General features: G+C 37.6%; 1 protein-coding gene across 2 annotated transcripts; it reads left to right on the forward strand.

Annotated features, from left to right (window-relative positions):
- Positions 1-14,481: 14,481 nt before the first annotated feature.
- Positions 14,482-19,095, forward strand: LOC148159972 (uncharacterized). Of its 2 annotated transcripts, XM_088005061.1 has the most exons (11): positions 14,482-14,711; positions 15,608-15,694; positions 15,856-15,996; positions 16,092-16,216; positions 16,670-16,806; positions 16,913-17,006; positions 17,298-17,397; positions 17,522-17,781; positions 17,909-18,095; positions 18,228-18,355; positions 18,543-19,095. In XM_088005061.1, exons 1-11 carry the CDS (start codon positions 14,567-14,569, stop codon positions 18,858-18,860), a joined length of 1,722 nt encoding a protein of 573 aa, XP_087861187.1. In that variant the 5' UTR covers positions 14,482-14,566; the 3' UTR covers positions 18,861-19,095. The 2 variants fall into 2 exon arrangements, with proteins under 2 accessions (XP_087861187.1, XP_087861186.1); XM_088005060.1 differs by lacking the exon at positions 14,482-14,711 and having other exon boundaries at positions 14,785-15,694.
- The last annotated feature ends 5,443 nt before the right edge of the window (positions 19,096-24,538 follow it).

A 24,538-nucleotide genomic window follows, 5' to 3' on the forward strand; every position in this document is an offset into this window, starting at 1 on the left:
ATTGACAGACTGATGTCCAATAACAGTTACTAATAATGTCTTTCCCACCTGGTATGGTTTTAACAGACAGTGCCTAGTTAATGGTTGCCATTCTAATTCCTATGGAAGCAGCAATTCAATTTAATGCATTCAACTTTCCACATACCACTTTTGACATTTGCTTCCGTTTTTATTATTCTCAGAAATACCAAGTTACATTTTATTTACCTAAAGATTAGTACAGCTGACCTATCACAGAAGGAACATCTACACATATTTCTTTCCTTTAGAAAGGAAGCAGAAAAAATAAAAAATAAAAATAAAAAAATCCAGGTTTCAATCCAAATCCAAAATGCCATTAAAAGGACCACATACTCAGCCTTTTGTGCATCTTTACTTCTGAGAACTACCGTGGAGTAATGGGCCACTGAGTTTGAGACAGTGTGCCAATCGGGGTGGCCTGGGGCAAGGAACACCAAGAAACCATCAAGTCTGGCGGTTGGAGCTCAAGCAAGGGGGAGTGATTTGTTTGGTTTACGTTGAAATTAAGGCTGAGAAATGAAAAACTGCTGTTTACATTTTAGGTGCACTACTCTCTCTATTTCCATCCACACCCAGGGAAAACCTAAGTCAAAATTCTTCTTAAAAACGTACGTTGCAATTGGGAATGGAACATGAAACAAAGACTCACCTGGATTTATTTATGAGTCAAAATTTAGGGACTGAAAGTTTGCCTTGGGTTATTATGGCACTCAGTCATCAAAAAAGATTAGTACTTTTTAAGTGTTTTAGTCACGGTAGATTTTGACACATGCAGAAATATGGGCACAAGCTATTTTAGCACAAAATAAGTGGCACATAAAGCCATATATCTGATGTAAAAGACAAATATTTTCCACAAAAGTTTTTATCTAAAAAAAATAGTACATGTGGTTACTTTCAAGCACAGGATTAGTTCCAGACACACACTGGGTTTCTGTATATGTTTTTAAAGCACCTTTATCTATGTATCTAATTATTATTTATTTCAGTCACAGTTTATTTGTTCTCTCTTTAATAATATATTTTTAGGGTTGTTGTTGGAAAACAGAAAATAAGAGTGACCAAAGCAAACAAATGCATTGACAAATACCAATTTTGTGTCAAGGCTGGCAGAAAGTATCATATTAACATATTTTAAACCAAATATATTTTCACAATTTTGTCTGAATTATGGTTTGGATTCCCTCTCTCTAACTAATGTCTCCATTAAAGTTAACATCACAACCCCTTTGCTAACACCAGGATGAAAGCTTTATTACTATTTCTGAATCTGAGGTTCAACAATTATATGAAGCCTATTTCCCCACACCTCATAAAAAATGTTGTTTAAAATGTTAATTTCCCAGGAAGTGATGTAGTACTCTACCTGAGCTTGTGTTTATTTTTGGAGGCCAGCTCACAATTTATAATCCCCCTTGGGAAGCTTTTCAGTCAAGAGTCACCACCTTATTTTTACACTGCATGAAATAAAGACAAGGATCTCCGTTGTTGTCCCATGATCCTAACAGGTGTTATGTGGTGTCTGTGACAGAGTGACCTCAAGGGTGTTTTGGGCTCTCAAAGGGGATTATTATGCAGTCATGTGACAACAGGGGGCCAGGATCCTTCATTCTGGAAACTGGCAACTCTGTCATCTAATCGCCAACAACTGGGCGAGGTCAAAGAGACGTGACTAGATTTTTGTTCCCTGCTGCTGTAAATATTTTTAAGTGGTTCTCTGAGATTCCACTGACAAGAAAAATGAAGCAGGTCAAAAGGCTAATTTAAAAGGGGAGGCTTGTTTTTATCATGCAAATACAGAAAATAAAAGACATCAGGCAATTAGAATAAGATCATTAAAACACAACTTGTCCTGGAATGACAGTATATTTCTTATTGTGGAATTTTTACAGTTGCATTTCTGAAGCAATCTCTGCCTAAAATTAATGATGACTGTCTTGAAATTTTGAAGTTATTTAATGTTTCTAAATCGAACATATTCATCAGTTAGGTTTGTTTTTCCTGTGACAGACTGGCTACCTGTCCAACTTATGTTATGTATTAATGTTAGAAGATATTTATATTACTTGGAGCAGTGATATTTAACTCCAGTCCTCAAATACAGGAATCCTGCTACTCTTATATGGTCTAACACATCTTAATAAAATGACTGAATCGACTATTGAGCGTAGAGTTAAGTTCTGGAGAGTCCTATTCGTTATTAAGCTATTTGATTTGGGTGTCTTGATGCTGTTTACAAAAATATTTTTGGTTTGTCTATGCCTAAGGCAATTACTAAGGTTAGAGATATTTAATCAAAATTAACAAGTCGGGGCACCACCTCATTGTCAGAAATGAATAGCCAAAAAGGTCCCAGTTCCTGCCTGTCATTGTTTTATGAACACCTGCAAAGTGAGGTGTGGTGTTATTGAATAATAGACGAAAGAAGGCTTCAAAGATTGACTTGTCCTTGAGAATTTCTTCCTTATTCTCCAAACTAAGGTCGCTCTGACGCTGTCTACTGGAAATAAGATACTTTCTATTCATACGGAAGACTTTAAATAACCCCTCTATAATGTTAGTGTTTATGTACATCACTGTTGAAAACACCGCCTGCATGTGAACATATTCTGTTGAACATCCAAACATTTAAATTCCCAGCACTACCCAGAACAGAGTTTAAGTAAGAAGTAATGGGGTTTTCCTCGGAAGCCCTGCTAGCAGTAGGTGTGTGCACTTTGAATGACTGTGTCAAACTCCATCAAGGTGTTGAGAGCCCAGCGACGGATGGCACGCAAGTTTATTTATACCTTACTGTAATTTTTTTTGTGTGGTGCACAGTTGCGTTCGTGTATGTACACGAGTGTTTATGTGCGTGTGTGCAGAGACAAGGAATGCTCTGCCGCCTCTAATTAACTTGGTGTAGATGTGAGTGACTCAGCAGCAGTTGACAGCGTAACCACCCTGCGGCTCACCTGTTTATACATGCAAACACACACTCTTCGACACAGTCGTAGGGCAGCGAACCCTTTGTGAACCCCTGGGAGAGTTTTCTCCCTGTGCATCAGGGTGAAACTCTGGGCCTTGCGTGGCAAATAAATGCAACTATAAAACACAGGCATGCCATAACTAATCTATGAATGTCAGCTGAGGTGCAGCTTTTTTAATGTTTGCCAGTGTGCATGTGTTTGTCTGTCTGTCTGATGTAACCTGGCAAGCTCAGGTGCAAACAGAGGGCAACATGCCGTTTAAAGGTAGCTACCTGCAGCCACAGGTCGGCCAGGAAATGAACGTTCAGGGAAATTAATCAGCAGCTATTCAAGTGAAACAGAACATAAACAAACATGCAGGTTTCATAAAGCAGGAAGTTCCTTTTAATTTCCCCGTATTCAGGGCTTTGCAGTTAATCTGACTCATAGTTTAGCTATTACACTTTCCTAATGACTTTTCAAAGATGTGTTTTGGAGCCGATATTGCTGCAATTAAGTACAATCAACTGTCTACCTTTTACATAGCCAAGAACAAACAGGCAAATAAACAAAGTGTTCTCTTAGGAGAAGCAGCTTCAGGATTCACACAAATGCACCTTCCTGATGCCAGTCTGGTGAATCACTTCATGCCAGCTTGGTGTCTTACCACAACTTTAAACTGAAGCTGGACTAAAAGTAGCAGCTGTGTTTACCTAAGTGCTAGATGTTTCTGCACTGCAGTACCTCTTGTGTATATTAGGGTTTTAATTCTACACAGCAGACATATTTATCATAAAATAAACCTTGAACTGGTTTAACACCTCGCCACTTTTAAACACTCTTTTCCTACCTTAATCAGCAAGTTTGTACAACACTCACAAAATAACACTGGAAGATATCTTATATATATATATATATATATATATATATATATATATATATATATATATATATATATATATATATATATATATATATATATATATATACACTAATTTCAGCCAATTTTAATAAAAAAATAAATAAAAGCCCCAACAAATTCAAAAAGAATAATAATAAAATTTCAAAGTGACGGAGGAACACTTAAAATTTCAATGAAGTGTTTAAACCGAAGCAGAACAGTAATAGAACCAAAATCTACATGACGTTTTTATCATCCAAGTCAAAATGTTGTTAAAGCAACCAATAAGAGTCAAAAAGTAAGTAACAGAGAATCTTGGACAAGTTCACAAGGTCTGTTGCTTTCTGTTCCATGGGTAGTTTGTTGTTTGACAAGCTAGAATAACACACCACAATGCTAAGATCACAAACAGACAGGTACAACAGACTGAACTATTCCTGCTGAGGTTCATGACCTTCACTAGCATGCTGAGACAATATCATCATACTTTGCTCTGCATCCCTCAGTTGACCTCAGAAAAATAACTAACAGCCCTGCCAAGCTTCAGTTAACATTGAGTTTAAAGATATGCAGGTGGTGGCACAAAAGGTCATAAATACTGGGGTCAGGTAGGGTTGATAGGGCTGAAAATTTAACACTCTGATCTCACTGAATGAAGATAAGCAATAATTAAATTATGCTTCTTAAAGTTACTGGCCATGATTTTCTGTACAATATGATCAACTTACTTGAGTGAGTATTGTTTGTCAGTTATAAACCAGCTACTGTGCTGCAAAAAATATTTGTTCCCTTACAAAGGTTGTATAATAAAAACCCATAGTGAGTGTATTCCATTTTCGTGGAGCTTTAGCAAAGACAGCAGCAAAGACAAAATGTTTATTTTTGTTTGTTTGTTTGTTTTTTTTAGCAACATTTAGCATTTTTCAAGAGACCTTCCTGTCCCAAAGATCAAAGGATTTATATTTTACCAGAATCAGACAGTTAATGTGTGGTCGGTTTGAGAAACACATATTTTAAATGGAGTCAAAGTAAAGTATTGAGCCTTCTTGGAGGTATGTGGTATTTATATATTAATGTCATAACTACAAGTGGCAAATTACTAAAAAGAACTTTATCAAGCTGACATGCAATTGAACAATCATATTTGAAAAAGATTAAAGCATTTTTTTTTTTTTTTATGAAATCTTCCAAGTCTTTGTTATGTTAACCCTCTGTAACCTTAACTTTCATTGAGCTGTAAAAAGTGATTACCATGTTATTACTTGATGACTAAGATACTTCTCCACACCGGCTTTTAGGCGCCAATTAACTACTTGGTACTACCCTTGTGACTTGACTTGTTGGTACTACTCTGTACAAACTGTTCTTTACATGTCATCATGCTACTTTAGTGTATTTTATTAGGATATTATGTTACAGATCATAATTTTCATTTTGAAATGGAAATCCAAAAGCATGACATGGATTTGTATTCTACTGTCTGTCCTCTAAATAAAATCCAGTTCACCCAACTCTATTAAGAAGTCAGTTGATGAGCAATCGGACTCCACTTGTGTGTGATTTAACCTCAGTATTCTGCAGCTGTTCTGTGAGAACATTAGCAAACAAAGAGCATCGTGAAGGAAACAAGGGACACACCAAATTGATCAGGAATAAAGCTGTGGAGACGTTTAAAGCAGGAGTATAAAGTAAAATACCACCTTTAAACATATCACTGACACCATGAAAAGGACATAGCACAAGTACAGATCTACCACCTAGATTGGCATCCCTGTAAGGAGAAAAATAATAAGAGCAGCCGCCAATAGGTCCATGGTAACACTGCAGAAGCAGCAGAGATACACTGTCCAGGTGGGAAAAGCTGTCTTAATAAACATCTCTGACTGTTTTCATTAAGTGCCATTTGGTAAATAATGACACTTTTAATTCAAAGATGCATTAAAACTTGCATTAAAAGTGTCAACTTTGCACTAAAAGTGTCCTTATTTATCCACTGACACTTTATAACAACAGTCAGAAACATTCATAAAGACTCCTTCATGTTCATGATGGGTGTTTTGTCATGTAATCTTGCATAGACCCCTTCAAATCATCAAAGTTTAGAAGTTACAAACGATTTGAAACTGGGATGAAGGTTTTCATTCCAACAGGTCGACAACCCTAAACACACAGCCAGCGCAACAATGGAATGATTTTATGTGTGAGAATATCCCACAGTGAAGAGGTATTTCCAACAGAGATTATGCAGAAGACTAAATTCATGAAACAGATGCTCACTGTCTAGTCTCGATTTATTTTTCAAAGAGGAAAGAGCAAACATTTCTACAAAGGTACAAAGCTGGTAGAAACTTGCAGCTCTAATTACAGCCAAAGGTGGTTTAACAAAGTATTGATTCAGGGGTTGAATACAGATGTCAGTCTTTGTAGATTTTATATTGGCAAAACTAATTTAAAACCGTGTATCATTTACCTTCCACTTTGCAAATATGCATTTTATGTTGGTCTGTATTGGTCTGATAAAATCTAAATAAAATACACCTCATTTTGTGTTTATAACGTGACAATAAATCGAAAGATTAAAGGATTATGAATGCTCTTGTTTGGCATTTTACCTGATGAGGTGTGTTTCAAAAACATCCTGCAGAATTATTTTTCTCTCATATCCTGTGACTAAGATAGAATGACAGGAATTCAGAAAATAAAAGGCTCTAATGAATGTAATATTCTCTAGTGGATCAGAATCAAATTAAAGATCCGGCCTTAAAGCAATAAAACCTTTAAAGAAGGGAAATGACATCTCCATAGCATCTGCCTTGGAAGCTGAATCACTTCAAACTGCGAGTAGCTCAAAGCCTCCCTGTCAACATGATCACACAGCGCAATGCCAAAAATCATCAAACAGTTTTGAGAAGAAAAGACAAGACAAGGGGAGAAGCAGCTTATGCACATAGAAACTCTGCATCTTGTACAAATACACCTGGATGACGCCCCGTACACATGACAACTGGGGCAAACAACCACTTAAAACATAACCACAAAAAAAAAAAAAAAAAAAAAAAAGGTGTTTGCAAGCTGCGTGGATACACTACACCCCGGTCAAGTCCTCCAACAATAACTCCCCAGCAAAATCACAAACCCACAATGTTTGCCTGTTTGATGTTTCCCGGCTCTCCCTTTTTTTTAATCTTCCTATTCAAAAGAGGGGAGCCTGAAAGGCAGAGAGGAGATGTTAAAGAACACGGCTTGTGTCGGTAAAACCCATGGATAACAATAAGCGTTTTACATTGAGCAGGAATTCAGAGAACTTGAGGAGAGAAACACAGGGAACAATAGTTGGATCTGAAAGAGTGACGAGCACTCTAACATGCTAAATCTTGGTCTTTGTGCCCCGCAGCTTTGATCCCAAAACTTTCCAGCGAGCTTCTTGTTGAGTCTGTTTGCTCTTATTCAGATATATTAAGACTTTCCATTGTGAGCAGACATAAGAAACAGCCTGCGGTATTTGCTTAAAGATTAGTTTACTTAAAAGAACCCCAAAAAAATGGCACTGAATAAAAGACCTTCCATTGACCGAGATGAGAGGCAAGCTGTGTGCAGTTGAATCATTTGGAGGGCATTTAAGTGTGCGTGTATGTTTCTTCTGCTCTTAGATAAATATGCATCGAAAGTGTGCCGCTTGAAAGAGCATGCCTCAGGAGAGTAAACTTGGTCTTCCATACCTTTAGTTAAAAACACTGTTTACTGATGAAGAGGTAGGAGTCAAACAACCTCTGAAAGGCTGATGCAGACCTCTCACACTATTGTATGTGGGTGTACAGGGTTTTGTGTACTTTTAAGGGCATGTTTGGGTTGTCTGTTGCCTAATACTGGTATCCAGTGAGCAGTCAGGGTTCAACTGGGTCAGACTGGTTCCCCGAGGACACTGAACATTACAGACTTTTGACTTTTACCCTTGTCACTTGACTGACCCCATTGTTTGATTGACTGGAGTCTTGGATGTCTATGAGGCAAACACAAAGACAAATCAGCAGCATCTCAGCAGATGGCTTTAAAAAAACCCCACTCTAACAGAATATCACAAGCTTGTGTAAAGTTGACAGTTTTGAAAAAATTTATATCGTATTAACAGCTAACATAGGAAAGTACTGTGTCTGAGTTTGACATGTCACTCCAGATAAGAGTTGGACATCTCTGGGTTTTGGGGGTCGGTGTTTCTGCTCCAATACGTTCTGACAGAATAAAGCACACCTGATTTCTTTTAAGAAAGTCGCACAGAAATTTAAGTAAAAAAAATGTTTTTTTTTCTTTCTACCCAAATAGATACATAAAAACTGTGTTATTAAAGGAAGTAAGGTCTTTCAGAAAAACCTGCTGTGTGAACATTCATTTGAACACAGCAATTAATGAGGCATTCACATGGTATGCTAAAAAATAAATTATGAAAAGGATGAGGAGGGTGTTGGGTGTCAAAATTCCTCCCAAACTAACGATTCATAGCATTCGTCTGACCGCCCAACTGAAAGACGTGTGTACGTGCGTGAATGCCTGAAAGACAATAGGTATGGAACTCATACTCACCTGTGCCATTACTTTTCACTCCCACGGGAGGCTTCTCTCAAGGAATGTGAATCACCAAACCTAGTCTTTGAATGTTTTTGTCTTTAAGAACATGACAGATTATGTGAATACAGCAGACAGGTTGTTGGGTTCACCTCCCCGGAGCGACACAAATGAAATGCTTCTGCTCGGTATCATGCTGCGGCTGTGAATAATAAAAATAGATACTACAGTTGCAGCGTAACGTGTTGGTGCTAAAAGTGGTGGGGGTGGGGGGAGAGGTTCTAAAAGTACAAATGACTTTGCTGAGTTTCATATCATGCAATAATATTATTTCCTCATAAAAAATAAAAAATAAAAAAAACTGGAATGTAGCTTTGATTCTGTTGTGTCTCATTTGAATCTCCCATGGCAGCCACTGGGTGTGCCTAAGCGTTTGCTCTCACAAAGCACCGCCTATTTCCACAAAGCCCCTCGTTGGTGCTGGAGTTAGTGTTACTGGTCCAAAGGGATATCTGGAACGGTTACGCTTGCTGCATAATTTTAGATGGGTGGATGGATAAAAAATTTAAAGCACTTTTGAGATATTTAACATATTTCAGCTTATTTTTGTGCTGATTGGTAGTGTTTCTAATTAGGGAGTATGTAGATGAGTGGCTTGTCAAAAAAAAAAGAGTTCCTACCTTAAAAGTTTCAGGCGTCTAACGTTATAGTAACTTTCTCTGTCACAAAAAACTCTGTGGTTTTTAGGGTCTGAGTGAAAGACCTCTATACTTCAGAGTAAATGCAGTTATTTTTAAAGGTTGGAGTCACTTATAATCATTTGTCATAATTAGAATGACGGGAATAAAGTTTGATTCTGTTGCTCTCAGTCTGACTTCTCACCTCAGAGCTGAAGGTGACCGAAGAGGACCATACATCGACATAGTGGCTTGCTGCACACTGTCTGGAAAAACACATGACCATATGAAAACTGGAAGAAATTAAAAGCAGCTTTTAGCAAAGCTCATTCCCATGTTTAGGAGCAGAGCCATTCAACCAGATTTAGAGGGGGCAGAGGACTATAATGTTAAACAGGACACATTTTGCCTTTCATTTATCAATGCCTTTCTTCATCTTACTCTTCCGTAATGACCAGCTTTATGGAGTGCACCACTTAGTGTTGTCATGTCAACAGACTCAGTCGCCAGGTTTTGTGGGTATTGGATATTGCTTTATAACCTAACACAGCATCCAACTTCTCAACAGCTTTATCCGTCTTCTGTGTTCTTTAGTCTTCATGATGCTGTTTGTTCAACCATCTTTCTGTGCAGAAACAAATATGCCACACATCTGCCTTAAAAGTGTCCTGTAAGATAGGTTGAAGTGTAAAAGTCTAAATAAAGTATTTAGCAGTTCAACAGGAAGCTGAACACAAACACCATCCTGTATTGTATTACTAAATGATCTGCGGCATTTTGCTCACATAGATGAGAGATTCCCAGAGGAAAAAAGAAAGGCCGAGGTTCAAGCTGAGTGCCGTCCTGGTACTTCTGAAGCAAATGTTATCACAGCTTATCCTCTACCCCCCTGCACTTGTTTTTCCCTCCCTCACTTTGCAGAGTGACAAAGCAAAACCCCTGCTGTGTTTCTCATACTAGACACAGTATATTGACTCACACAGACACACAAATACACACTCCTGTGTGAACCATTCATGCACACACAGTCCCACTTCAGCTGCAGTGTATTAATGCATGTAAAAAAAATAAATAAATAAAAAATGAAAGTAAAAGGAAATGTGGAAGGTTAAAGGAGATGATGGCGTGCGACTCACCCTATACTTACATGTAACTAATCTAATCTTCTCATCACTCCAGCAGACACACACACACACACACACACACACACACACACACACACACACACACACACACACACACACACACACAAGCACACAAACAGCTTCTGGTATGCACCAAAGTAACCAGTATTTTGGCAGGTGTTCCTCAACTGTCTTTATCATGATAAGATTATCTGGAGTTTGAGAACGCAAATACCCAGACAGTCTCATTAAACTATTATTCATGATTGATGAAATAGACCAGAGAGTTCTCCATAAAATAACAACAAATTTGCTAAAACTAACAATAAATTTGTAAAAATGATCATCCAGGATTGTGTTGCATATTTGTTGCCGTTTGTCTGAAAAACTGATTTTCACATGAAGAAAAAAGAGAAAATTTGATATTCATAACCAGAAAGAATAATGTTTCTAACTGCATAAGAATTATGGTTACAACAACAATAAATATGCATACAGCTGGTAATATTAACTGACATCAAATGGGAATCGTTGTGGACTGATGTGACATCATACAAAGAGAAAAAAGGTTGCATGTCTTTTTATCCTGTGTTTGCAAATATCTGACTTCAGGTGTAGATCAAAGATTCTTTTAGGCACCTAGAACATGTTGTCTTTTACTAACAATCTGAGAAGGAAGGTGCACTCGATGTTCTCGTACCTCTCATCGTCAGCTGCAGGTATGAAGGAATGTCTGGTTCTGGTTCTGCGAAAGACGGAAGCTGAGCTTGTTTATTTGTAAAAATGCTAATTGTAGTTGCTACGAGTTTCATTTTTAGGGCTGGGAATTCAAATAAGATATGCAATAAGCATAATATGGCTGGTGTTTAGCCATGATTTAGCATTCTAAAAGCAATGAGTCTTAAATTCATACTATGCCTGTGGTTAGAGATTGTTCATGCCTCTCTTGTGCACTGCTAAAGCTATACGCAAGAAGAAAATAAATAGACTCTACTTTCTGAAGAAGCTCAGGCTCATCAACCTGTGCAACAAAATATTGCAGATCTTGTAGTACCATGTTGTGCTGTTCTTTAGGGAGCAGTATCGGAGACAGTGTTACCAACATAGTGAATAAACTACAGAGGTTGATCATCTACAACTGCATTTTCAAATGTGACTGCACTTAGGTGGAATAAATCAGGTTTTTATTGGTCTCTAAGGTTTATTGCCAAAAATCGGTTCAGAAAAAGAAAATGAATAAAAAATCAACAAAACACACATTCCCTTGTCTGTTTTTTACTCCAGTACGACAAGACAAACGACGGATTGTTTTAGCACAAAATTGCCTGCCAATCAGCTGGGAACTCTTTAGCAAATCTTGACTGAAAAGCTTAAAGATATTTGCCCTTTTAGAAAAAAAAAAGTGAAAATACCTACAGGATTAGCGCACACTCTGTGAGGTGTGACGCAGAGGTAAGTCTGTGAAGAAAACACCGGGCCAAGATAATGGCATGTCAACCGAGTCTGCTCACACCTGAGAGACAAGTTCAGGTGAATCTGCAGAGTCTGTCATTCACAGTCCTGGTTACCCTGCAGCAATCTGCCAGTTTAAATTTAATGCCCTGTTTTTGTTTGAACCTGAGCTCCTGTTCTGAGAGCCGTCCTATATAAACATCAAGCAGCGTCTACAGCACGCACTGATGTCAATGTGCATTTGTGCACACACAGACACGCACAGACAAGAACACGCTCTTAGATTATCTTGGATGTTTATTCAGAACGACTCGAGCACTGATCTGATAAAAGCTTATCTGATCCGAGACCACAGCTCATTAAATCAAGTGTAAGAATTTCTCACGCACGCAGGTAATCGGCGGAGAATGTGTTTTTATGAAAAAAAAAAAAAAACAAACAAAAAAAACAATTGCATTTATTTCACACTGACCATTTTGGTCCACGTTTGACAAAAAAACTTTTTAACTTTGAAACAAAATTTTGTCTGGTTTTGCAAATTTAATTTTACTTGGATGTGGCATTTTCCTTCTGCCGTAGCCAAGCATCTGCTTTGTTTTGTTACAGCAACAGTCATAAATCCTGATTTAAATATTTTTGAAACACTTCCAAAAGAGGAACTCCTTTAGGACGGTTTTAATATCTGGCAGTGTTTAGGTTAAAGAAGTGAATATACTTATGTTTCAAGCCATAAGCAAATGGCACATTTTCATACAAATGGCACATTTTCATACAAATGGTACATTTTCATCTTAGGATTAGATGAAAATGGTACAAAAAAGTATTTGTTACAGTGAGGTAAAAACATTTTTTGAAAATTATTAAATGATTGATCATGTAGTAATTCAAACTGCAAACTGCATGATAAGACTTTTAATAAAGTTTGAGCTGTCTTAGATTGCACAACCTCTCTCTTTACTAGACCCGCCTCTAAATTCAGAGTTCAGACTTGAAGATTGATTTCTTCCTGGTTCTCCTACTGATGCCCATCAGACTTACTATCCCTTCATAACTAATCTGTGCCCAATGTCTGAATGAATTTTCCATATTGCATAACAGTGGCATCTGCCAAGATGATTTATTTAAGCTCCAGGCTCACTGAAGTATTTATAACCAATTGTGCCATGTGGGTTATGAAATGAAAACCATCAGGGAAATGCATTATGAAATAGCTTTTCTGTAAAGGAGTGATGGTGAAAAATAACCCAAAAAACATAAATGCCGGTTGAGCATCCGGACTCTTTTATAAGAAACCCACACCTGTCAATCAAAAAACAAAATGTAATTAAGATAATGAGCAGGTGATGCCTCTGTTGACTGCAGTAATATAAAAAACACACCTGTAGAAACTGGTGCAAACTGAAACGTTGCACCAGAAAGCGGAAATATGAATTCTTTTGCGATTGTTATCTTGTAAATGTAGCAAGAATCCATCTGCCTTACATCATAAAGGAAAACGCTGGAAAGGAGATATTTTCCTCTCAAATTGTTGTAAATACATGTCGTAACAAACTGTCAGGCAAGGTCCGACTATATGGCGGCTTTTCTTAATCAGTGCACTTACTTGTTTCTGAAGACTTGAATGATTATGAAAAATATTGAAGTCTACAGTATTTTCTTTCTTAGCTTGAGAGTTTACTCAGCACAACTTTGATCTGCTGGTGAATGTTTTTTATTTTCAAAAGTCATGATTAGAAATAAAACGTAAACTATTTGTGAGCCTTTTAGTAGGATCTAAAAAAAAAAAATCTTGTATTTTCCTATACGTCAAGTGAGCAGAATTTTCTCTCGGTGTTTTCTTCCTCAAAATCAACACGACAAAATATATTTTTCTGAGATGCTGGCATTTGATAAACTTTCTAAAGAGACAAAAACATTACTGGCGTGGCAGAAAGAATCCCGTTTGAAGCTTAGGGACGGTATCTGATTAACTGTTTAGCAGACGGTGTAGTCATGCTATGCCATGCAGTTAGTTATAGTTAGATCAGATCTGCAGTCCCTCCTCTGAGACGTCACATCGCTCACTGAGCGTGCCAGCTCTCTGAACTGGTAGAAAACGCCCGCATGCATTGGCACGTCATTGTTGCATGCTTGATAACCTGGCTAAAGCAGAGGCACAGAGGTGATGAGTGGAGCTGATAGGAGGCAGGAACTGCTCTTTTGGAGCTGCTCTGCTGAATGTACAGAGGGAGGTGAGAACGGGAACTGTGATAACATTGTTGGTGGTTCATCTCCCGAACTGACGAAAAGAAATCTTACATGCTCACCAGTTTGTTTGTTTTTTTTCTTTTAAGTCGCACTCAGTCACATCAAAAGTTTTTGTTCCAAGCAGGATACACTGCGATAATTTGTGAAGGAATCTGAAATAACAGAATCATCTCAGGACTGACAACTGAAGAAAGGAAACATTTTTTTAATACATTCTGCCCTGCAAAATCAAATGACTGCACGTTCTGTGTGAAGAACAACTTCCACAAATGTATTTCTGTGATTCATAGAATCAGCTTTTTGGAACAAACATTCAGTAATGAGATCTTTGCCTTCAAGGTCAACTTCCACGTGATAAAGTGTTGCCTCAGAAATATTTTGTTATTATTTTAGCAGCACTGGAACTACTTCTACCTGAACACTCTTTCTAAGAATAGCTGGCTGTAGTTGTGAGGGATTTGCCAAAACCTGAAAAACATAAAAACACTTTCTTTCTTTTTTTTAATCAAGAAATAGCTAAAGGTTTTTGTAGACATTAGATAACACACAACTACACAGTAAATTTCGCAGTGTTAAATATGCGGTGTCACAATTCATTGACTCTTTCAGAGCTAATACAACAACAGATTGAGTATAATGGCACCTAGTGTCGGTGTAAATTTACAGAGTGTATACACGTCGTGTCAATTTAACTCTAACAAGCTCCGCCCACCTCCTCCTCTCAAACCAACAAGTCTAACCGTTGCGTGGACGCCATTTTTCTCCTGCTTGAAAGACTTCGGTAAGTTTCTTTTTATAAGATAATAATACAATTTGAATTGTTTTATACGAATATTTTTTGTAAGCCGAGTGAGTTTTAATATCTTAATACTGAGTTTACTGCTAACCTGACCGAGTGAATGGCTAGCTTAAAATGTTCGCCTGTCCAACTCGACTATATCCGCCTTAAATCCATGTCCAAGCGATATTACATAGATATGTGTTTTATTTATTTAAGAAAAATAATATAAATTTAGCAAAAGATGTCTGGGTTGAGACAAAATAAGTCACGTTGGCTTTATGGCTTTTCAGGTCAACAGTAATGCTAACTGTCCAGCTATTTTTTATTTTTTTGCTAAGTAAATTATATCGTTGGTGCCACGAGTTTGCTAAACTAGCTATTAGCTGCTCTGCTCCTTTTTTACGTTAGTCCATATTTTATTCGGGTTGAGTATGTCTAACACAGTTTGGTTCATTTTCAATTAGGCCTCACGACTCTGAAGTGTTGGAACCGCAAGCGGGGGCTAATAGTCCAGGTAGTTTCATAGTTAACACTGAATTTGGCGCGAGTGATGTCTCTCCCTCGTGCCCAGCACAATACCTCCACTGTAAACCGTGCTCGACTCCTCCATTAACCGTTGCTAATGCTAATGGAAAAGCCGAAAAATAAGCGAGGCAATTTAATAAACTGTTATAGTTGTTACAAAAGGACAGGGTGTTTAGCAACTGTCTAACCTAGATAAGAGTCCAACGAAGTCAAGTTACTTTGTGCCCAAGCCATTAATGTGTAAACTTTAATTGTGTTCTATAAAAATCATGTAATGTAAGCTGTATTGGTTTGTGATGCAGTTGGTACGTTTCACAAATTGAAAGGATTCCAGTACTAAAGATGAATGACTGAGGAATTATGTCCTGCAGGAACCATGTTGATTAAAACAAGACTTGGCGAGCTGCAAAAATTTGTCCGACTAACAGAGCCGAATCTGAAGGAGTTTTTGATAGCAGGTAAGACACTGGTAGTTGTACACAGGAAGCTATGAAGTGCTTGTAATGTTACTTCACATTGTTTATTCAAAAGTAATATCCCAGAGTCTATGCACATGTGAATATTAGAGCAACATAACTTCATAATTGTGGTTTAGACAAGCATTTGTCTTTTTCTCTAGCATTCACAAAATTTGGCGTGCCAGCTATAACAGAGGGCGTGAAGGTTGTTGACAGTTCTGGGACCGAGTTGGATGAAGATGTATTTGAGGATGTTGTTAAGGATCCCTCTGCTGGAGTCCTAACCATCAAATATGAAACCGGTTTGTTATATTAGTAATTCATGTTAGTATTTAATAAGCTTGCTATTTCATAGTGGTTAATGTTTTTGTCTTTCATCTGCTTCTCTTATGTTCAGAATTTGTTTCCATGGTGGAATCGCCTGAGGAATCTCAACCAAGCTCATCTGATTCTCAAGAGACACTCATTCTTTCAGAGAGTCCTTCCGCTAAACGCCAGCGCCTGGACACAGAAGCTAAGCATGTAAGAATTGACTTGCGCAAAACAAAAAGTATATTGTTTTAAAAGCCTTTATCACCGTTTCCCCCAGAAAACCTGCTATGCTCAGTAGGGATGCTAGAACAGTTTTTGTGTTAAATGTTAAAAGTTACAAAAAATCAGAGGTGCAATAACAAATCTCTGCACCTGCCAAGGGACAGGTGCAGAGATTTGTCAATTGGTTTGCACATCCTTGTACCAAGTTCAGTGCGTCAAACCTAGCTTTGTTCATTTTTACTGTTACTAGGGTATAAAAAAACCCTACTTATAATGAACAAACAAGTAAAATAAACAAATAAATGTTGGTGATCCACCAGTCTTATAATACACGCTGCTTTATTATCGCTTATATTTGAGAAGAGAATGTTTTTTTGTTTTACTAACGATTACTGTTTTGATATGTATTTAATAAAAGCTGAAATGTTTTGTTGTTTGAAGTTGGTGGAATCCATTCTTAACAACAAACCTGGAGGCGAACGGATCATGAAGGAATATAATCGAAGCAAGTGCCTTACAGATGAAACCAGAAGGAAAATGGTTAACATACTGGCAGCTGATATGACAGAGAAGAATGGGTAATTTTGTAAATGGGCTTTAGTTAGCTGTCTAGATGAAATAAAAGTTTTTGTTAAATCCAGTGCATACCTTGGATAATATACCTTGTCCATTTTAATTTTGCAGGACATCACCACCCAGAGAGGTTAAAGAAATGTATGCCAGAGGAATTGTGAGCTTATTCCCCTACCTCAGTGATCCATTCTCCAGGAATGGTTATGTAAGTCACATACTATAATTGACTGTGTTCGGTAATCACAATAACACATTGAAAACTTTTAGTTTTTAATCGGATTATATGTTTAACTGATGCAGTTGCTCTCAGCAGATTTACTGGTTGTATCAGTCAAAATCATGTGATCTGACATTTTATTGCCATTTGGTTTTCTGATTCAGTGCTTGTAGTGGCAACTGTTTGGTTTGCATAGAAATTCTTCATCAGCTTTTAGCTATAATTCTGATGTTCTTCTTTCTATGTCTGTCTGTTTTTGCAATCCTTTTGATCCTCAAGGAGCATTATTATGATGCTGCAAGTGGTACCGGGTACTTAGCCTGGAGGATAAAAACTATTCAGAGATCCACTGCTAGAGACAGACGATCATCATATGGAGGTAAACCATTAATAACACTTGAAGAAGAAATGCAACTATGGGTGTGGTGTTGCATTTTTGGGGGGCAGAGGAGGTTTTATTGTTGTTCTTTTTTTAAGTTGAAGGATTTTCTTATTTTGACTAGCATCTTCCGAAGAAGCATCGTGTGAACATGGGCTTGGAGGACCAGCTGCTAGACGGGAGACCCAGTTTGTTCCAGAGACTGTCCTGAGTGAGGAAGAGTGTAAGGAAGCCATCGCACTGATGAAGCATTCAGTCGATGAGGACACAATCAAAAAGAAGATGAAGCTCACATTTGATTTCCGGCGCAACATGGTCCTCGACCCCCAACAGTCAAACAACATACTCTCCGTCTTTCCACGTTTCAAAGATGTCAAAGGCTTGGTAATTATTTAAATGGTGATTTTGATAATTTCACAGTTACGTAATTTTTTTTTATTTTTGTGACAAGTCAAAATGAAAACAATTAATGTGGTTGGGAAATGTTTGTTTTTTACTATCTACATCCTAGGTGGAGCAGGATTTTGTCCTGATGTTTGGAGAAGATATGTCTGGCAAGTTTCTGGAGAAATGGACAACCACGTTCAAGAAAAAGATCATCCAACAATGCAGAAAGCTTCCAACCACCAGTGACCTTGAAGAACTTCTCCTGGCAGCTGATACTCCTGAGGATAGCACTGAAGTGGATGATGACATGAGTAAGGATGACTTTCCACATTATGTAGGATTCAGTTATTGTGTGAGCTTCACTTACTGATGTACACATAATTTAAATTACATAATCACTAGATTTTGATGGTCAATTCAACATCAAATTTCTCTTATCACAGGTTGGGACAGTGACTTCTCATCGATTTTGCTGCTGCTACACCTGATTCCCCCCTCTGCCTTGGGTCGGAAGAGACCAGGGAAGGTGTCTGCCTCCCAAGCAGAGAAGCATCTTGTGGTCTTCAAGAAGGTTTGTATTTGTTGCAAATTTTATTTTATATTTTACTCAAGGTTGTGTCACTGGGAGAGTTTCAGTTTTAGGGTGATATCACCCTGGGAAAATGCTGTTTTCCCATATGAAAGCTGTTTTTTGTGTAGCATTGCAGCTATGAAATTGTAATTGTACTGTGTGTTCCCCCTCCTGACTTTCCCCACAGACGGGAACCAACATCCAAGAACATCTTGATGCCATCATGACGAGCACACAACCCTATCTCCTGGCTGTAGGACGGAGGAAGAAAGTAGCCCACCAGTTCTTCATCATCCTTGACAAAAATGCCATCGCTTGCAGGTCAACCTCCTCTCTTGGTGCTTTTGACGAACTGTTTAAGGCACATTACGTGTTTGCCACAACATACAACCCCATGCTGTGCAACATGTTTACGTTCATCCAGACCACTGTGTACAATATAGATGTAGGTAAAGTGAAAGAAAGTCCTCGTGTGGCAGAAATTCGGGCTAGGTTGCTTCACTAGTACTTGAACAAATCTGTTTGACAGAGTTAAGTTGCACAAATGCACTTGTTCGGCATATACGAGTAGTTAGTTCATGGTTACTTGGATGGAAAAACTCTGTCTTAAATGTACTCTGTCAACTTTGACCTCTCTAATGTAATGGGATGTACATCATGTGATGTTTCTGTGACACTAACAAAAGTTAACAGTGGATGTTAAAAATGTGCTTTAGTTCAATAAAGTAAAGTTAAATGCATTTCTGTGGTAATTTGTTTTTATTCAATTGAACATTTAACTCTACAAAAGTGTAAAAATAGCACTTCACATTTATCTGTGCAGAGTTGTTTTTTCACAGCTAAAGAGTAAATTATCAACACAGTAGTGTGTCAGATTAACACTCACTGGAGTTATATGAGCCTCCAGTGTAAACCCTCAATAACTCAATGCAGTGTTGAAAAGCATGAAAATCCGAGTTATGTTGTCACCACTGTGGAGTAACTTATTAACTCTGATTAGAATCATATTTACTCTTATCAGAGTTATTTGACTAGGAGTGTTAAGTTTTATTAACACTGTACAGTGTTAGTCAGTGTTAAATTTTAACTCTATTTTGAGTTAAATTTTACTCTGAAAATGGAACACTATCGAAAGAGTTAAATTGACACCAATTCCGATAAGGACCAAATAGACTCGGACACAGTGTTAAATTTAACTCTTTAAGTGTTGATTTAACACTGCAAAATTTACTGTGTAAATCATCCCATTATGCTGACTGGCTTTATAAATATTTATATGTGGTCTTTGAATGTAGAGTGCACATTAATATTTGCTTAAAGAATCAAGTAAAATGCCATCATGTATTTTTCTATGATTTCCAGACTTGTGGCTGGAGTATTTTTTTATTTTTTTGCAAATTCATGACTTACTTACTAATCTGCTTTTTACACATTTCAGATCACTGCTTCGTTATTTATGTCTTTCATTCCAACAAAGCACCTGGCATCAAGAAATAATGCATTACAGTATCTAAAGACTTTCTGATAACTCCCTCTCTTTCAGAGCCAATTTTATCTCCTCTATTTACAAGAAATTTACTTCCAGGTAACGTTTACACAGGGCAGCTCCAGGAACCAAAGATTGCACTGAGTGAAATAGACGTTTATCAAGATTCCACATTAATACAATGTGGCATATTAGGCCTGCAATTGTTTAACAACTGAGGCATGGCAGCTGAGAAAGGCATTAGACACAGAACAAAGTCCTTGTTTGGTACTTCAACCACAGTGCATCTATGAAAAACATAAAATTCTTTACTGATAATGTTTCTCCTGGGATATTATTACTGACACTTCAGCATAAATTATGACTTGAAGTATTCCTCTGCATGTGGTCTGTTTTTTTTCCTCCCACCATTTTTTCTCATGACGCCCAAAAAGAAACAACTAAGCCAAGCACAGATGTAAAATTTGGTTGAGTTTGGGCAAATATGTACAGGTCAGGAATACATTATTTTCTCTACATAATTAATACATAAAAATAAATTTGATAATCACAGTTAAAGCTACATGAAAACTCCCATCCTTCTCATTTATGGAAAACAGTGATCCAATCCAATCCATTTATAAAGTTAATTTAAAATAACCATTGGTTGACCAATGTGCTGTACATGAAGAGAATAAGTACAAATAGTAAACAAAGTAAAAATAGACATAAAACAATGTTAGACAACACAACAACTCACAAACCAGAACAAACAACTCATGCTGTGTTGAATGCCAGGGGAAATAAATGCGTCCTTAAGGCAAAGATTATCTTTTCAAAATCCTGCCTGGACAAAATGGTCTTGATTTTGTCAATACACTGCTGGTGGAAAAAGACTTTTTGTATTATCACAGATTTGACTTGTGTGTCAAATCTAAGGTAATTGTCTAATTTCACCCCCACATTTAAGGCAATGCTGGAATATGAAAAAACTTTCTGGAGCAAGTAATTGGCCCAAAATGTCTCGCTGGAGATAGACACCAACACCCCTCCCGAATCCGCCACGGATAAGGGTGTAAGAAAATGGATGGGGTGTAAGAAAATGGATGGATGGATGGATGGATGGATGGATGGATGGATGGATGGATGGATGGATGGATGGATGGATGGATGGATGGATGGATGGATGGATGGATGGATGGATGGACGGACTTATTAAAAGTAATGTTTGGCTTTGAAATTGAACATAACTTTCAAACTATACATTTATGTTATTTACCAAAAACTCTCAGCTCTCAGGATAAGTACCTTTTGAAAATATTACTATCAGGGGAACAAAATCAATAATAAGGCAATGGCATAGTGGGAGGCCACTGACGTTGAAAGATGGTCAGCAAATATGTGAAATGGAAATGCTTACTTTCTCCCTAAGACTTTATAGTAACAAGGCCCAAACATACCAGACACCAAATGTTTGCAAGGACATTAGAAAAGGCATGTGGTAGAAGGACAATTCAGAGGTGTTTTTGTGTACTCCAAACTCATATTCATACCTCTGGCAGATGAAGGTACAAACTCATTTTCTGTTTCAGAAGCAAGACGAAAATCTCTGAACAAAAGATAGGAAAATGTAAAATGGCCATTCAAAAGGTTAACCATGTCATGTTCATTTTTTTAGTGAAAAAAAGTTTTTTCCTAACTTTTTTGTACAAAGAAAACATATACATATATATATATATATATATATATATATATATATATATATATATATATATATATATATATATATATATATATATATATATAAGGGACAAATATATATAAGGGACAAATATATATATATATATATATATATATTTGAGCCACTGCTCCAGTTTGGGGGTGACGGGCCCGTCACCCCCAAACTGGAGCAGTGGCTCAAACAGATCCCAGGAACAACATCAGACATCTCAGTCCAGAAATGTGCAGTTCTAGGCACAGCCAAGATACTGCGCAGAACCCTCAAGCTCCCAGGCCTCTGGTAGAGGACCCGAGCTCAGAGGATGAAAGAGAGAGAGAGACCACCCGCGAAGGGTGAGAAGGGAATTTTTTATTTTTTATATATATATATATATATATATACCGGTCAGTCTAACTTTGCGTGGAAAGTAAGTCATTTAGATTCTAAATGTCTACATCTAATGAAAATTAAATGTTAAACCTTGCTGAACGTCAATGTGCATGAACGTACCTGTTACTAGGTGTAACTGGGTTGGTCCTGTCCTAATGGAAAAGAACACGAGCAGGTGACAATTTATTTTTTTTTGCCGCACCTCGCATACCTGAATTCCCAGTGTCACTAAAAGTAAACTCCTCATTGTTGTAGAGGGCCTGGACTTCATGTCGTCAGCTGAAGTTTCTATAGAGTCACTGCTTCACAATCAACTTGATTCTTATTGACATCAGAGACTGCATTCCTGCACAAATTTGACAAACTGACGAGCTGTAAATCATCTGGAAAACATGTGAAGACACTCACACACCGTAAATAAGCACAGGTGCTCCGAAGGATAATGGGTGGAGGGAGTGGAGAGGTGGGGGCTTTAAGTCGAAGCCATAATTATGGTCTTTGTGTTATTTTTAGAGCTGCAGTCAGAATCCTAGCGTGTCGAACAAAAACAATAATAGCGCTTCTGTGGCCCTTAAGCCAGAGGCAACATGAACCTTTCGCAGACAATCCAGACCCAGATGAGTAATTTAAGCTCTGATTCACTTTACCTGATGAGGCAAAATACCCCAAACAAAACGAAATAAAAGGACAAAAATCCAAATCAGTTCTGTTTGTGCCTGCGGAGGGAACCCCCCCTGTGTCTGGTGATCCCTGTGCAGTAATATCTGTCATAACAACATTTTAGAAGAACCAGTTTTTCCAATTGTGCCCACAGAGGCATAACCTCAACTGTTGAGCATGCACGCGATGGCATACTCTCAGCTATGACTCACAGCTATTACCTGACACTATTAAGCATTGTGAAACACAAGCCGGGTTACCCTCGCAGTTACATTCTGACAGTTTCCTCATATTTCCACCTAATCCTTTTCTCAGACAAACATGGTCGAGCAGCAGAAAGGCAGAAGTATGTTGAGGCATGCTGAGGGAATGACCAGGCTGACTGACAAATGATCTGTCACACTTACTGTACATAAACCATCACTGGTGCACACAGGGCCTTACAATAACTCAGCTTAATGTGATAAGATGCTAGATAGGGGCTGCGTTGCAAGAAGAAGGGACAACAGAGCTCCAGCTTAATGACATTCATGAAACAAGCACCTCCCATGATAAGACAAGCCACAGGAACACACTCGTTATGTAAAATAATGCTATCTAAACAATGCATTAGGCAGTACGGTGTCTGGCATTGTTGATTTGAGCCCTCACCTGTCTTCAGGTTAGAAACACGCTTGATGTATGATGAGCATGTGGGTGTGAGGAATGTGTTTTTCCATCGAGTAAATCTCGAGCTGTTACAGTGTTGCCCGGCGCTCAGGAGCCTACATCTGTCTGCCTGGAGCAGCTCCCAATGTAAACCAGAAGGTATGAACATGAACAGGCCAGCAGTTATGGTTACAAGTATTTACAAACACTCATTTCAGTCATGTTTATTAATCCCGATGGAACAAAAGATTACTATGCTGTGGGGGGACTTGTTTCTTTTGTTTGTTTGTTGTGTGTTCAAGGATTTGTTGTTAACTTGTAAAGAGGAAAAACGGGATTAAAAATTAGTTAATGTTTTTAGCCAAATACAAATGGTGGCTTCTGATGAGAATCCACAGTTCAGGTAGAAGGTCTTTGTAACCATGTGGAAAAAATAAATCTTTTTTTTTTGTTACATAAAATAAATTAGGCCATGACAAATCACTGCAAAACTTGTTCTGCCTTTGTGATGTGACACATAGAGTTTACCTAGAAACCAAAACTGTCAGAGGGAAATAAAAACAAACAAAAAACTGATTGCATAGGTTCATGAAATCAACCTTGGACAGATGTGGATGCCCTGGCTGCAACTAATAATTTGTTGAAGCATTTTTTTTAATTGAATTTTAGCATTCAACCTTCTTAGGAGTCTGTCCTCATTCCACATCTTGAATTGCCAACCAAATCTCTCAGTTTGTGAAGTCTGTTCTTTTCAAGTTTGGTTTAATGAGATTATCACAGAAAAACCTCAATAAATCATATTTTAGCCTGAAAAGTCGGAGAAACCTGTAGTATACAAGTATAAAAAGAACTCAAAGAGGCAATATCTTATAAGGTTGAAACCTAGTATGTCTTTCAGGAGCAAGGGCAGAAAGAGATTTAGTAGAGAACTTTCAGTGGTTTATCAATAACTCTTGGGACTTGAATGGTCACCTTTGGTAACTCCGGTGAGAACCAAGTGAATTTCACTGTGGGCAGGATGTCTGGTTTTGTGTTTTCCTTCTAACTATGTGGAAAATGTGGGAGACAACGGATGGACGAATGAATTTATGGTTCTGAAACATATTTTATTTTTGTTTCCAATCTTCTTTCGGTGGAAAACTGATCATTAATCAAAACCTTGCAACACATAAAAAGATAGTAACATAGTAAATCAACTATAACTACTAAAATATATATATACACTTACCAAAAAAAGCAAGCTACATAAAATCTTGGGATAATCTTTTATTTTATATACAGGTTTGGAAAAAATTGAAAG

This window comes from Poecilia mexicana, unplaced genomic scaffold (assembly GCF_051168715.1).
Source record: "Poecilia mexicana isolate PSO_F unplaced genomic scaffold, ASM5116871v1 scaffold_4, whole genome shotgun sequence".
Lineage (NCBI taxonomy): Eukaryota > Metazoa > Chordata > Actinopteri > Cyprinodontiformes > Poeciliidae > Poecilia > Poecilia mexicana.

Coding starts and splice junctions, on each gene's coding strand:
- LOC148159972 (XM_088005061.1), top strand. CDS start 14,567: ATGGCACCTAGTGTCGGTGTAAATTTACAGAGTGTATACACGTCGTGT. Junction 17,398..17,521: donor CAGACGATCATCATATGGAG/GTAAACCATTAA, acceptor TATTTTGACTAG/CATCTTCCGAAGAAGCATCG. Junction 17,782..17,908: donor TCAAAGATGTCAAAGGCTTG/GTAATTATTTAA, acceptor TCTACATCCTAG/GTGGAGCAGGATTTTGTCCT.